We start from the raw sequence: 12,084 nt of genomic DNA, 5'->3' as shown, positions 1-12,084 counted from the left end.
CCTAGGTATTGAGATGACTTTAAACTTTTTCCACATTTTAGGTATGAGATTAGTTGAGAAGGATTCGTTAACGACTCTCGTTAACGAATAACACAGAACGTCAGCACACTTCTTAAGAAGAAGGTATGGAATCTTATCAGGTCGTAAACATTGGAACAAGTTAGGTGACTGTAGATATTTTTGGACATCGATCTCACGGAAAACCGGAACACAACTATTGCCAAACCCTGTGGATATAAGAAGCATGACATCAGATGACTGCAATACAAAAGACTTATCTAAGTCACAAACATTCATTTGGTTATCACTTCTAATATGTCTCTCACCTGTAAGCTCTTTCAATAGTTTCCACGTATTTGAAAAGTTTTTATAAAATAAGGGTTTTTGAGTAAACATTGATTTCAGAAGTCTAATCTCTAGGTGCATATGACCATTTACCTTTCGAACTACAGTGGCGTTTTTCTTTTTGTACATTCTTTCTTCTACCCTTTGTAATCGTTTTAACTGTGGAGATGTAAGTCGATCAAGACTCACAAAAATGGTTTCAATAGTATGAAAAATATAGAGACCAAATTTAAGATAACAAGTGATAACATCAACAATGTTTTGCAATTAGCCATACAGTTAGCAGTACGAAATATGTTTTTCAGATTCTGGATATGTTTTTCTGAGTAATTCATGTACTTGAATTCCTTTGTCTGATGTAAGAATGTACTGTTTTCAAGCTTGCTATATACTTTAAGTAGAACATGAATTATACAGCGATTTGAGCTAGACAAAGGAGAATGTTTACGAGTCACATATGTTCCCATATAATTATTGAAAATCAAGTCTAAATGGGCATCCAAACGTGTGGAAAGTTCCACTACATTTTGGTGACCTAGTGAAAAAAAGCTACAGTTACATGAATTAAAATCACCACATATAATTGAAAGTGAACTAATGAAGGCAGTAACAGCAAATTCAGTGAATTCATCGGCAAAAAAGGATAGTGCAGATAATATGCAGCCCGAAGTCACGTAGATGATGGTGACACAAACATAGTCGTATTTAATTAAGTATTGTGGACGGCGTCTTAAAGTTAGACAGTCGATAAAGTGGTTTTAATACATAAAACAAGTAAAAGTAAATCGACATCGGTTCAGGTTTACAAATGTAGCTACACCGCTGACAAACCTTTTCTTACTGCTAAGCCCATCCTGACGATATATATTAAAATCTTGTAGTGATACTAAGTAATCGTCTTGTAAGTCATTTAATCAAGATTTTCGAATTGTGATTACACTACAATTACGATACATGTTTTGATTTAGTAGGAACTGAGGATAGTCCTCCTTGCCCATTAGTGATCGACCGTTGAAAATAAAAAGTTCAGGAATAGACATATAGATAATGTTCATTCTTCTCAACACATGTTGTCAGCCACCACAATGTCTTTGATTGCGCTTTTTTGTACCTTGTAAAGCGATAGGTCGTAAACGTTTCATAAACGCATCTGAATAGGTTATGTGATTAATAGACATGTATTAAAGTAAAATATAGTAGAAAAGATAATTTTTTGAAATGTCTAAAAGATAGATTACTTAATAGAATATGTAATTTTTTACGATTTGAATTAATTGATTGAAAAGGAAATGATAAAATGACAGAATGAACTTTAAAAGCATGAATTTAGTGGTTGAGCATTAACATAAAAAAAATTGGAAGAATTTAAGGTAGAACACTTTCACATATAAACTAACATTGTTATGACACAGATCGATGTTTCGTCCAATTGAGAACTCGTCAATCGAATGTATTTGAATTCTGGTGCTGATGTTCACATTAGAGCTAGAATAATATTCTGGCTATTTATGTTCACTATTCATCCAATTGTTGACTTAATCAAAGAATAAACTCAAATAATATTTAATGAATAAGACTTTTATATGTTAATAAGATAGTTGACGCTTTTTGTTGTTTGAATAAAGAACAGTAAACAAACCAACAGAAAACAACGAAAGAATGTACAAATGGGATAGATAAAAAGTTGCTGATTTGGTTCTATTTGGACTTATTATTTTTGTTATTGTTTACCTAAATGCTTCATATAACAAAATAAAGATTCAATTTATCAAGTCATTTTTGTCTTGTTCAAATTTCTATGTGATACAAAGTTAATTTTGATCACTATCTTGAGTTATTTGATCAAAATCCTGTGAATATTTGATTGTTGTTTCAACTTAATGTAATAACATTTTATATTGAGTACCAAAGACGAAACTAATGAGGCGTAACAAAGAATACAGCAATAATAATATGAAGAATGACAACAGAAAGGAAATTTAATTAAAAATTCCAGGAAGTCGTTCGCTGAATTTAAATTTTGTAGTATTAGATGTTGTGGATTAGATGAAATCTCGAGAATGTATTCATTTATCTGACCAATGACCTCAAGTGCAGAGATAATTAAGGTAGAAGAATGATTGAAGATGCAAGTTGAAAAAAATTTATATGTATATTAGAAATGTCTATGTAATTTTGCACAGGTTAGAGGCTTTTCGGACTCAGTAGCTAAGTAGATAATGTAATGGAGCTTGGAGTGAAAGAAACTGGGTTTGAGTACCGGACTGAATGTCAGCTCTGAGATGGATTACATTCAACTCATGAGTCCAAAATAGGGTGAAACTCCCTTCCTGGATTTCACTGTTAGCCTCATTCCATCTACTCTTCGCGAAGTTGTGTCACAATAATGATATCAAGTTTCTGTCACAAACATCCACAACAGGATAATCCAATCCATTTCAAAATTGAATTAATTTTGAATAGTTTTACATGCAACTAAACTTATGAATCTAAATCGTAGTAGATTTAAAACATTCAGACCAACGGTTTTTGTTCACTTGTAATGCATATTTTCAATCCTTGACCAATTGTACGATTATCTTTATGAAAGCTTACAATTTTTTACATTTACAAATCTTTAATTATATTAGGTTAAAAACAGTCAGTTAGTTTTGACCGATGGATGTAGCCTGGACTATTAATAAAACAAAGTAAATTACTGCCTGCTTTCTGATTCAAACGCTCAACATAGAATAGAGAGAGAAGTAAAAAAATATCCAGCCAAGTGTTTGATGTTAAAATCTTTTAGTCAGTTAGGTATGACTTCAAAATCTCAAATATTCTGAAGCTAAGGATTTTACAATCGACAATGTAGGTTAACATTACTATGCCCAGTCAACGAGTATATGACATTTCGAAATAGTTAAAAAATGATATACAAACATACAGTGTACTTATAATAATCTACTAGATAATCTGAATAAGATGTTCATCTCTGTCAGTCACATTATTCAATCATTGTCCTGAATAATCCAAAAACAATCATAAACATATCGAAAATCAGTAAAAACCAGAAAGTGCTAGGTAACTGTTTTTTGACAATTAACTTCATGAAGCAAACTTCGTGGAACACTAAATTGTTATTCTATATTACTTTGGAACCTTACGACAAAGCAGATGAATGTAAAAGGATTTATTTGTACATATTTTTAAGTTGTCATCTGTCACAAATGTTGTACAAATGTAGCGAGTAGATTTGTAATAACCTCAAATCATAATTTCCTTTTAAACAAGTAACTTAATTTTGAAGTATAGAGATAGATATACCCATATTTAATAATAATAATTATAGTAATCAATTATAGGAAGAATGAAAATAAAAAAATTGTTACATAATAAAATATTATGAATATTAAATAAATATATTTTCAAAGAAATGAAGAAGACAAAATGTTCTACTATCATGAAACCGTAAAAATAGGTATAAATACATCTAGGAAGTAAGATAGTTAAGTAGAAAACTCAAAAAACTATAGGGATAAATTCAATTAGTATTGTTTGTTTGAATCTTCCCATCGATGTGTTAGGACTGCAACTGGTCAGTCTCTAATTGGCATATGTGCATACTGTGCGTATTGCCTCGAAATAGCCTTAATTCACAAGCATGGTAAGTAGAGATGCATAGTGGCTAGCTGTGGCCGAGTGGATAACGCGATGGCGTTTGAAGCGAGGGTACTGGGTTCGAGTCCCAGAGTGAACATCAACTCTGAGATGCAGGTACATCCAGCTGACGAGTCCCAAATAGAAAGGAACGCGCGTCAAACTGGATTGCACTGCTAGCCACTATCCATCTCTGCTTACCATATATGGATAAAGATATATAAATGTATATGTGTAGATGAGTCTTCTGTTCTGGTAGTATGCATCATGTACAATAAGTCTTTTTCCTAAGCTAATCTTTTTTTAACAATTGACAGTAATTATCATAATTATAGGAATAACTTTATTATTGTTATTATGACTATAATTATTATAATTGTAAGGGATTTATTGAAATACGAATTTTTGAAATAAAAAGTATAAAGAATTTTGAATAATTTTATACTGTGAAATAATATTGATTGCTTTCTTCAGTGAGACTCGGTATAAACATATATCATATTACTTTTGACTCATTGGATTCCTACAAGGACATAAAATTATCAGGGGAAGTGTCCCAGAGAGGTAGAGGTAGTAACATTATTATTGATCGTAGAGAAGATTAGGTATGGAGATCAGAAAAATGTTTACGTACATTTCATGACTGAGGACTTGAGATAAGACAAAGAGTGAATCATGAGTGTATGTCACTGCCAGTGATTCTGAACCACATCAGTAACAGTCTCTAACCATTAGTTACAATAATCATGAGTACCTCAAACAGATAGTCCTCAACTACCTACATAGATAAACCTTATTAAACTTTTGATACCATCTAATTTTTATCGGTTTTCGTTCTTAATAAAATTTGTACAAAAATGTTAACAGCTTTACAGGTTAGAAAAATAGTTTTTGGCAAATTAATTAGTATGACTGCAATATTTTAAGCATCAGTTTTAATCTGGATTATTTTTTAATTGTCAAAATGTTATCTGATATCAGAGAAAGTAGTACTATTAAATGACACTAACTAAGCCACGATACTTCTTGCTTGTCTTATATTTACTAACCAATTAATATAACACTCGGAGGATAATTAGATGCGATGGGTTTTTTAAAATAAGTTGTCTTGCTTTGTCATTTATACTTAGCTACACTTGAGAATACTTGGATACGTTTAGCACAAATGTAAATGTGTACACGCAAGTGATGATGATTCAATGATTAAAGACCTTGTATCTAATTGTCAGTAAGAGGTTACAGAGACCGTCGCTGCTGAGGATTCTCATGGTGGGACGAAACGGTCATCCAGTGCTTCCAGGTTTTCACTGGTAATTTGACACTTATCAGTTTATAATTTCAAAGGAATCTTAAATCTAAGTTTGCAAAATGCTCAGTCTAATGGTTTTATTCTTTTTTTCCAAGATTTTCCCTAAAAGACATTCTCGACATAACTACCAGTTTTTCGAACCAGGATAAACTATTTCAGACACTAATTAATAATTAAAGGATAGCAGTCATCCATACTCTATACATTCACGAAAACCATTTAAGTTAGTGTTTGACAAAAATGTAATATTCAGTTTCTCCAATGTAACTCTTCTTCATAGAAATCTTAACAGAATCTGATTTCAGTGATTTTTAGCAGTAGTGTAGTGAACGAAGACTTGGTGAGGATAGCCAATTTATTATCTAACGCAAAATTACAGAGTTCTTTGGTAAAATGTGAAAACAATATACATTAAATATTACATTTGCAAACATTTCATCAATTTTTCTTTATGTCTTTCATGATCTTCAATTGCTCAATTCCTTTCTTTTTTCTACAGTTCAATCTTCTTTGACAGGCCTTTCACTTCTAATCAGTGTTACACACCACTTATATCTGTCAATATAAGTAGCATGCATCACAGTAGAATTTCATATATCATTTGAACTAGTTTACTGATTATATATTTGTATTTTACAGTAAGTTCGATATCTTGTTTGATGATACATGCCTAGGTGATTTGTTAATTATCTTAAAGTGATCATTTAAAGATAAGATTTCTCGATCAGAATAAAAGAAATGATCGTTGTTCTATGCATAACATATTAAATATTTTCAGATAATAACAGTTAAATCAATATGTCTTCATATTATAATTTTTTTTTAAACGATAGAACGTGTGAGTGTGAAAAACATAGTAAAACAAACGTTCACATTTTTTTTTCTCTTTGTAAACAAATATAAAACCCTATCAAAAGATTTATGATTTAACTAAAATAATGGGAGAAAGATATTTACCCGTCGGAAGTTTATAATTATTTGAAAAGTATAATCATTCTATTTTATATAATAGTCTCTTTCCTCTTTTGGTAATTAGAAATAAATCTGAATAACATTGTTAATTTGATAGAATAATATTTAAAGTATTAATAAGAATAATGATAATAAATAATGGGATAACACAACAAGTTCCGGTTACTGGTTATATATTTATATACACTCTTTTGAATTACTAGTTTATTGATTATGGAACGAACAGTTGAATTGTTCATTGATAATATGCATTTATAAACAGAGCAAGATAATAGTTTAAATGGCTAGAAGTTTTGTATAAGCCAAATAGTTAAAATAGATGATATGACGATAAAACTAGGATACTTTTTAGTTATTTCATGCACTATTAAACAAATTATTTTGATAATCGTCTAGAAATTAAGTTACAAGTAACTAAGGTTACAGAACAGGTTTTAAGAGCTGATCTAGTCATTAAATTGTACTGCAAAACATGTTGCTAATTAAAGACTGTACAAATTCTTATCCTGTTAAAAAACGTTTCATTTAATTCCAGATAGTTTATTTACTTAATTCAAGTATAACTGTATCCAGTCGTCGGTCACTTTTTTATGAAAGGAACATGTTGAATGAAATACTTTGGTCTAAAAATATCCTATATTGTACCAAAAATATAATATTGAATAAAGTCATTAATAATAATAATGATAAAACATCAAGTCATATTTATTTGGTGAGCATTAATAAAATCGAGCATATGGTTGATAGACAAAAAACGTAGATCATCTGTTGAAGCTAATAAATCATACGGATTAAATCGTGATGTAGAATGAGAAAATTTATCTCAACATACTATATCAACAGAGTTAGTTGTTTAATGAAATAACATATAACAGTATAATCAAGACAATTTTAGCACTTTATGAATTCCAGGACTACGTGTCTAAGACGTAATAAATTACAACTAATGGAATTAACATCAATTAATGTTTCAAGGTGATGAATGTTTTTTTATTTAACTTACAAATGTCTAATGGTTCCTTAACGGTGTCTATCCAAATACTACAAGTCAATTTCATTGCTCTAGCAAGAGTTTAAATGGAATGCACAATCATCTCAATCATTTAATACACTTCCAAAAAGCACTAGTTCATCTGTTTCAGTATTATGGATTCAGATATATTTCAAGTAACTAATTAATGTATCATTAGTTTATTTCTGGTTTCCATACCTAAAATATTTGGGGAGGAATCAGTAGTTTTGTGGTCAAAATAATCGAATCCTTATCTCAACGTTACATATTTAAACATTAATTAATGTCCATATGGACAGCTGGCTGATATTTTAGGTCGTGTTCTTCATTGGGAATTTCACTTTACGCCATAAATTTCAGTAAATTTATGTTTTTCTTCCGACATGATAAATCAGACCACACTAACATGTTCTTCGTGAAGTATAGGATAATTCCGGAATTTTTAAAAGAAATATTTAGTAATCCCATATTCTGTTATGAATTAGACACCAATAAAATGAACGGAAAAATGAATGAAAGTGTGTGATACAACAAAATGACTGAATTTTGAAAACCCTGGTCAAATTTTTTAAAAATAGAAATGATATCACTGAGTACTTTATCTACACTAGCTTTCACTTACATCAAAAGAGGCTTTTTATTTCAAAAAATAGATAGAAATTAGACAACTACTCTTCTTTTCATTTCTACTACTCTTTACTTTGTGAAAAAAACGAGCAAGAGTTACACAAATAGGCACTGAACTTTAAATGTATATCAGCAAATATAAAACTGTGAGTCACCGAGATTTTGTTCTCACTTATTGTTGAACTAAATTAAACTCTGGACTGTCTTCGAAATTAAGTCAATTTTAATCAAAGTAGGATCTGTGAAATTTGTCATCACACCATACCAGTAGAATGAGATTGAATTATCGAATGAAATATCAGAATATTGTCGGTAGTAGAAAATATTAAACATAGACAATATGATTTGAGGAGAAAGAATTAATTCACGAAAGAAAATACATTGTAGGCGAAATGCAAATACATTTGCGCAACTGTGATCAATCATAAGGTATGTAACACAGCGTCTCCAAATATCAGTTACATTGATCGAGTTGACACTAAGCTGGTAGTCTGCATCTGTCATCAAGGCCCAACCTGTCTGTCATTGGTTTCATGAACTAGTTCGACATCTTTGTTTGAACTTTTTCATCTAAACTACTGTGCCAGAAAGCATCTCAGACCTTGGTTCAGTATACGTAATAAATGCATTTGAAAAATACGACATATTATTATTATTATTGTAAAGATATCGTAGTTTAGAATTTCAAAGTGATTGTTTTTTTTCAGAACTATTATTTTTGTTTTGTGCTACCTAGTAGTGTACGATTTATGGTTAAATAGTCAATTGTTTTCTCATTATTTTCATTCTGTGAAATTCTTATTTTAAATCGACATAATGCTGTTTGAGAACGTATTCATAATTTTATCAATCATATATATAGTTAATCTTCCATTCAATTTGGCCAATGAAGCTTTCTTCTCACTCTCGGCCTTTTCATTTCAATAGCTATTTGTGTTTAGGTTTAAGAAGCTTGTGTATCAGAATCGGACACCACTTAACACAACATGTTGAGTGGATTTTCTCATTATTTTTTCATACAAAGGTTTGCATTGGTTCAGTCATCATATGCATGAGAACAAATAAATTATAAGCAAGTCATTATTAACAGTTACAATATAAAGTAAAATGACCTCATTTCCTTTGTTTAGACTGTAACAATTGCAAATGTATGATATTTCAATGTGTTGTATGTTAATACATGACACTAAATGTCAAGCATATAATAGCGTAGATAGATAAAAAGGAAGATCAGTACGTAACACTAAGAAGAGAAAAAAATATAAATATATAGGATGACATTTCGAAAAAAGTACCAAGATTGAATTAATAATATTAAGGAAGTGACACAAGAATACGCATATAAATATACAAGGGAGCATAAAAACGAAATAGTTCATCATGGAGGTACAGTATTTAGTAAGTTACATATTTATAGTATTTTATATTGTCCTAGTTTTAAGTTTCTACGTGACGTGATAAGTGGCCGTATAACTTTTGCTGATCATAAGTTATAGTAAATTAGCTGGAAACTTGTTACTCAATTATGCTATAAATATCCTACTCAGTATCAGTGTATGAGTACGTAATTCAAGTTATTTGTTATCAGACACTTATGAATTTCTATAGCTTCCAGATAAATTCAGTTCTCACTTACACTCAATTAATCTTAATGTTAGTTGACATCAATAAATGGGCAACAACTATCAACGTTAGGTCCACTATAACATACAGACAGATTTTAATAGTTAAGTTCAAATTATAAGCTATTGGTTAATGAATAACATCACAGAGCGAATACTACGTACATCACGACTATTTGAAGTTACATTAGTGACGCATTATAATAGATATTGCATAACCAGTATTAAGATTTTGCTAATCACATGTATAAAAAGTACAAGTAATCTTTCTAGTAAATATTTAACCATAAAGTATGAAATATACTTATCATAGAATAGTACCGTTTATCAATTTACATATTCATAACTGTTAAATTACAAAACTTACTGCAAACCGTGCCAAAATGTTTGCTCCAGCACCTTCACCAAAAAGAACCACGTTTTTTATTCTTAATCAAAAAAAGATCCAAAAATAAACATGTTTTCAATTGATAAACAACAATAGAATTGTATCATATTACTCGTGCAATTTGGTTCTATTCTAAAGACAGATGAACACAAATGACTACTTCACTTAGATTGAGAATTTTATTAGATATGAAGAGTTAGTGCATGATGAGGTTCCAAAATGTAAGCGATATTATAGTTTACCTTTTTTAAACATCAACTTGTAGTGGTTTTCTTACTACCGGGAAGTATCATCACCTAGTAATATTCAGATCTAGAGCGAATTTCTCGGTAGAGAAATATTGATTGTTTGACAAGTGATAATCCTATTGACGATCTGTTACAACGAACCAAAACGTACCCTTATAAGTTCAAGTAATATGGGTAAGATTTATGTTAATAAACAGTGTGAGATCATGAAATCAATGGATTCTTGCTGTCGTGTGTATATAAAATTTTTGTATTTTGATGCTATATTATTTTACATATTGTTATAACAATTAAATTTAGTATTATTCCATAATCGAAAAAATTCTTTATTTGATTCTCTGTTTCGCGGCAATATTTCTGAGACTTTATTTCTAATTACAGTTCAAATCATAATTGTCAATATTCTCATCAATGTCTTGAGAATTTTTTTTCATCAGGGGACTTTAAACAGTAAATACATGTCATTAGTTTTATGCTTCTTATTTTCATGCATATCAGCTTATCTTTAATTGGCAGATATGGAGCTTAAACTGTTTCAAGATTACCAGAAGGCGGTTTTATGGAGATCTTAGTAATTTTCTGTGGTTGAAATCATGAGTCAATTGAAGCTAGACCACCATGGAAAACCTGGAAGCACTGGAAAACCGTTTCGTCCTATTTTGGGACTCCTCAGTAGTGCGCGTCCACGATCCCACCTCGCGAGTTTCGAACCCAAGACCTATCATTCTTGCGCGTGAGCGCTTAACCACTACACCACTGAGCCGGCATCCAACGGTGTTAATGTCTAACTTCAACCAATCCACGAAGTTGAGCAACGATTCACCAATGTCTTTAGTGTTTCAAGATTGTCTACAACAGTCACTTTAAATACTATTTTAATTTTTCAAATATCAAGTAGATTTTAAGAATTATTCTGAAGTTAATCATTTTCCAAGGATAAAAAAAACATTAGATTCAATGAAAATTCTCTTTGTATTTCCAGATATTTAACGGATTTCTCAATTATTTTGATCAATAAATAAATGAACACAATTGTGATGTAAATGATTCAAAATACTTTATTGAGAAATTTCATTCTACCGAATGATCATCATTAAAAACATTATTATTATTATTATTACTATAATTATTGCGTCTAATCAAACACTAATGTCATCAGTCTTTGTTACTGTTATTTATTTATTGTCATCATTATTCTTAAATAAACAAATAAAATATACAACTGATATATAAATGGATAATAAAATGAAAAGTAAACTAACGCTTGAATCAATTTATTTTAAAGAGAACCAGTGACAACCACTATCACGATCATCTTCAAGGAAGAACAACAATATCAGAGAACAACACAAAAAATAAACAAACAAAATTTACGTATCCTTAAGCATTGAAAACTGAATATTTCCTAGTTGACAGTTGATCGGTGTACTAACACAAAGAAAAACAGAAACAACTTAGTTTAAACGTAAACAAAAACAAATAAACTGATTACAGTCGTTTATATATCTCCATTGATATATTACTAACAAGGATAAGAGTTAAAAAAAAATTCCCCTTGCTTTGAAGTAGAACAACTCAGACAATAGAAGAGTAATGTTCTCAATTAGACCTTTATTAGGCTTTACTCTAATATAAAAAAAGTGATCAGCATATATATTTATATATTGAAATGAATATATATATATATATATAATATGAAATCGATTAAGACAGTTTATGGGTCAGTAAAAACAAGAAAATAGACTACGTAACTATACATTTCCTATCCAACCAATGATATTTTCTTGAACAAGGGACAAGTTACATGATTTCCTTATTCAATGTGGATCAACAGAATTAGCCGCTCCTGTACGGGAAGTTATAATGACTACACCACTACTCAGCATAACCTACGAATAAGTGAATATCTTCTTTCGCAGTTT

General features: G+C 30.2%; 1 protein-coding gene and 1 non-coding gene across 2 annotated transcripts; both read left to right on the top strand.

Annotated features, from left to right (window-relative positions):
• Window positions 1-4,012: 4,012 nt before the first annotated feature.
• Window positions 4,013-4,084, top strand: Smp_tRNA_00026_Pseudo_TTG.1.1. The gene has a single exon. It is a non-coding gene (tRNA).
• Window positions 4,085-7,411: 3,327 nt separating this feature from the next.
• Window positions 7,412-9,400, top strand: Smp_197660 (hypothetical protein; the record flags this gene model as incomplete). Its single annotated transcript, XM_018791411.1, has 2 exons — window positions 7,412-7,432; window positions 9,224-9,400. The coding sequence occupies 2 exons, from the start codon at window positions 7,412-7,414 to the stop codon at window positions 9,398-9,400; spliced, it is 198 nt and encodes a 65-aa protein (XP_018645359.1).
• Between the last annotated feature and the right edge of the window lie 2,684 nt (window positions 9,401-12,084).

Source organism: Schistosoma mansoni, assembly GCF_000237925.1.
Source record: "Schistosoma mansoni, WGS project CABG00000000 data, chromosome 3 unplaced supercontig 0044, strain Puerto Rico, whole genome shotgun sequence".
Classification (NCBI taxonomy): Eukaryota; Metazoa; Platyhelminthes; class Trematoda; order Strigeidida; family Schistosomatidae; genus Schistosoma; species Schistosoma mansoni.
The sequence above is the reverse complement of the archived record's forward strand: the minus strand, read 5'-3'. Positions and strand labels throughout refer to the sequence as shown.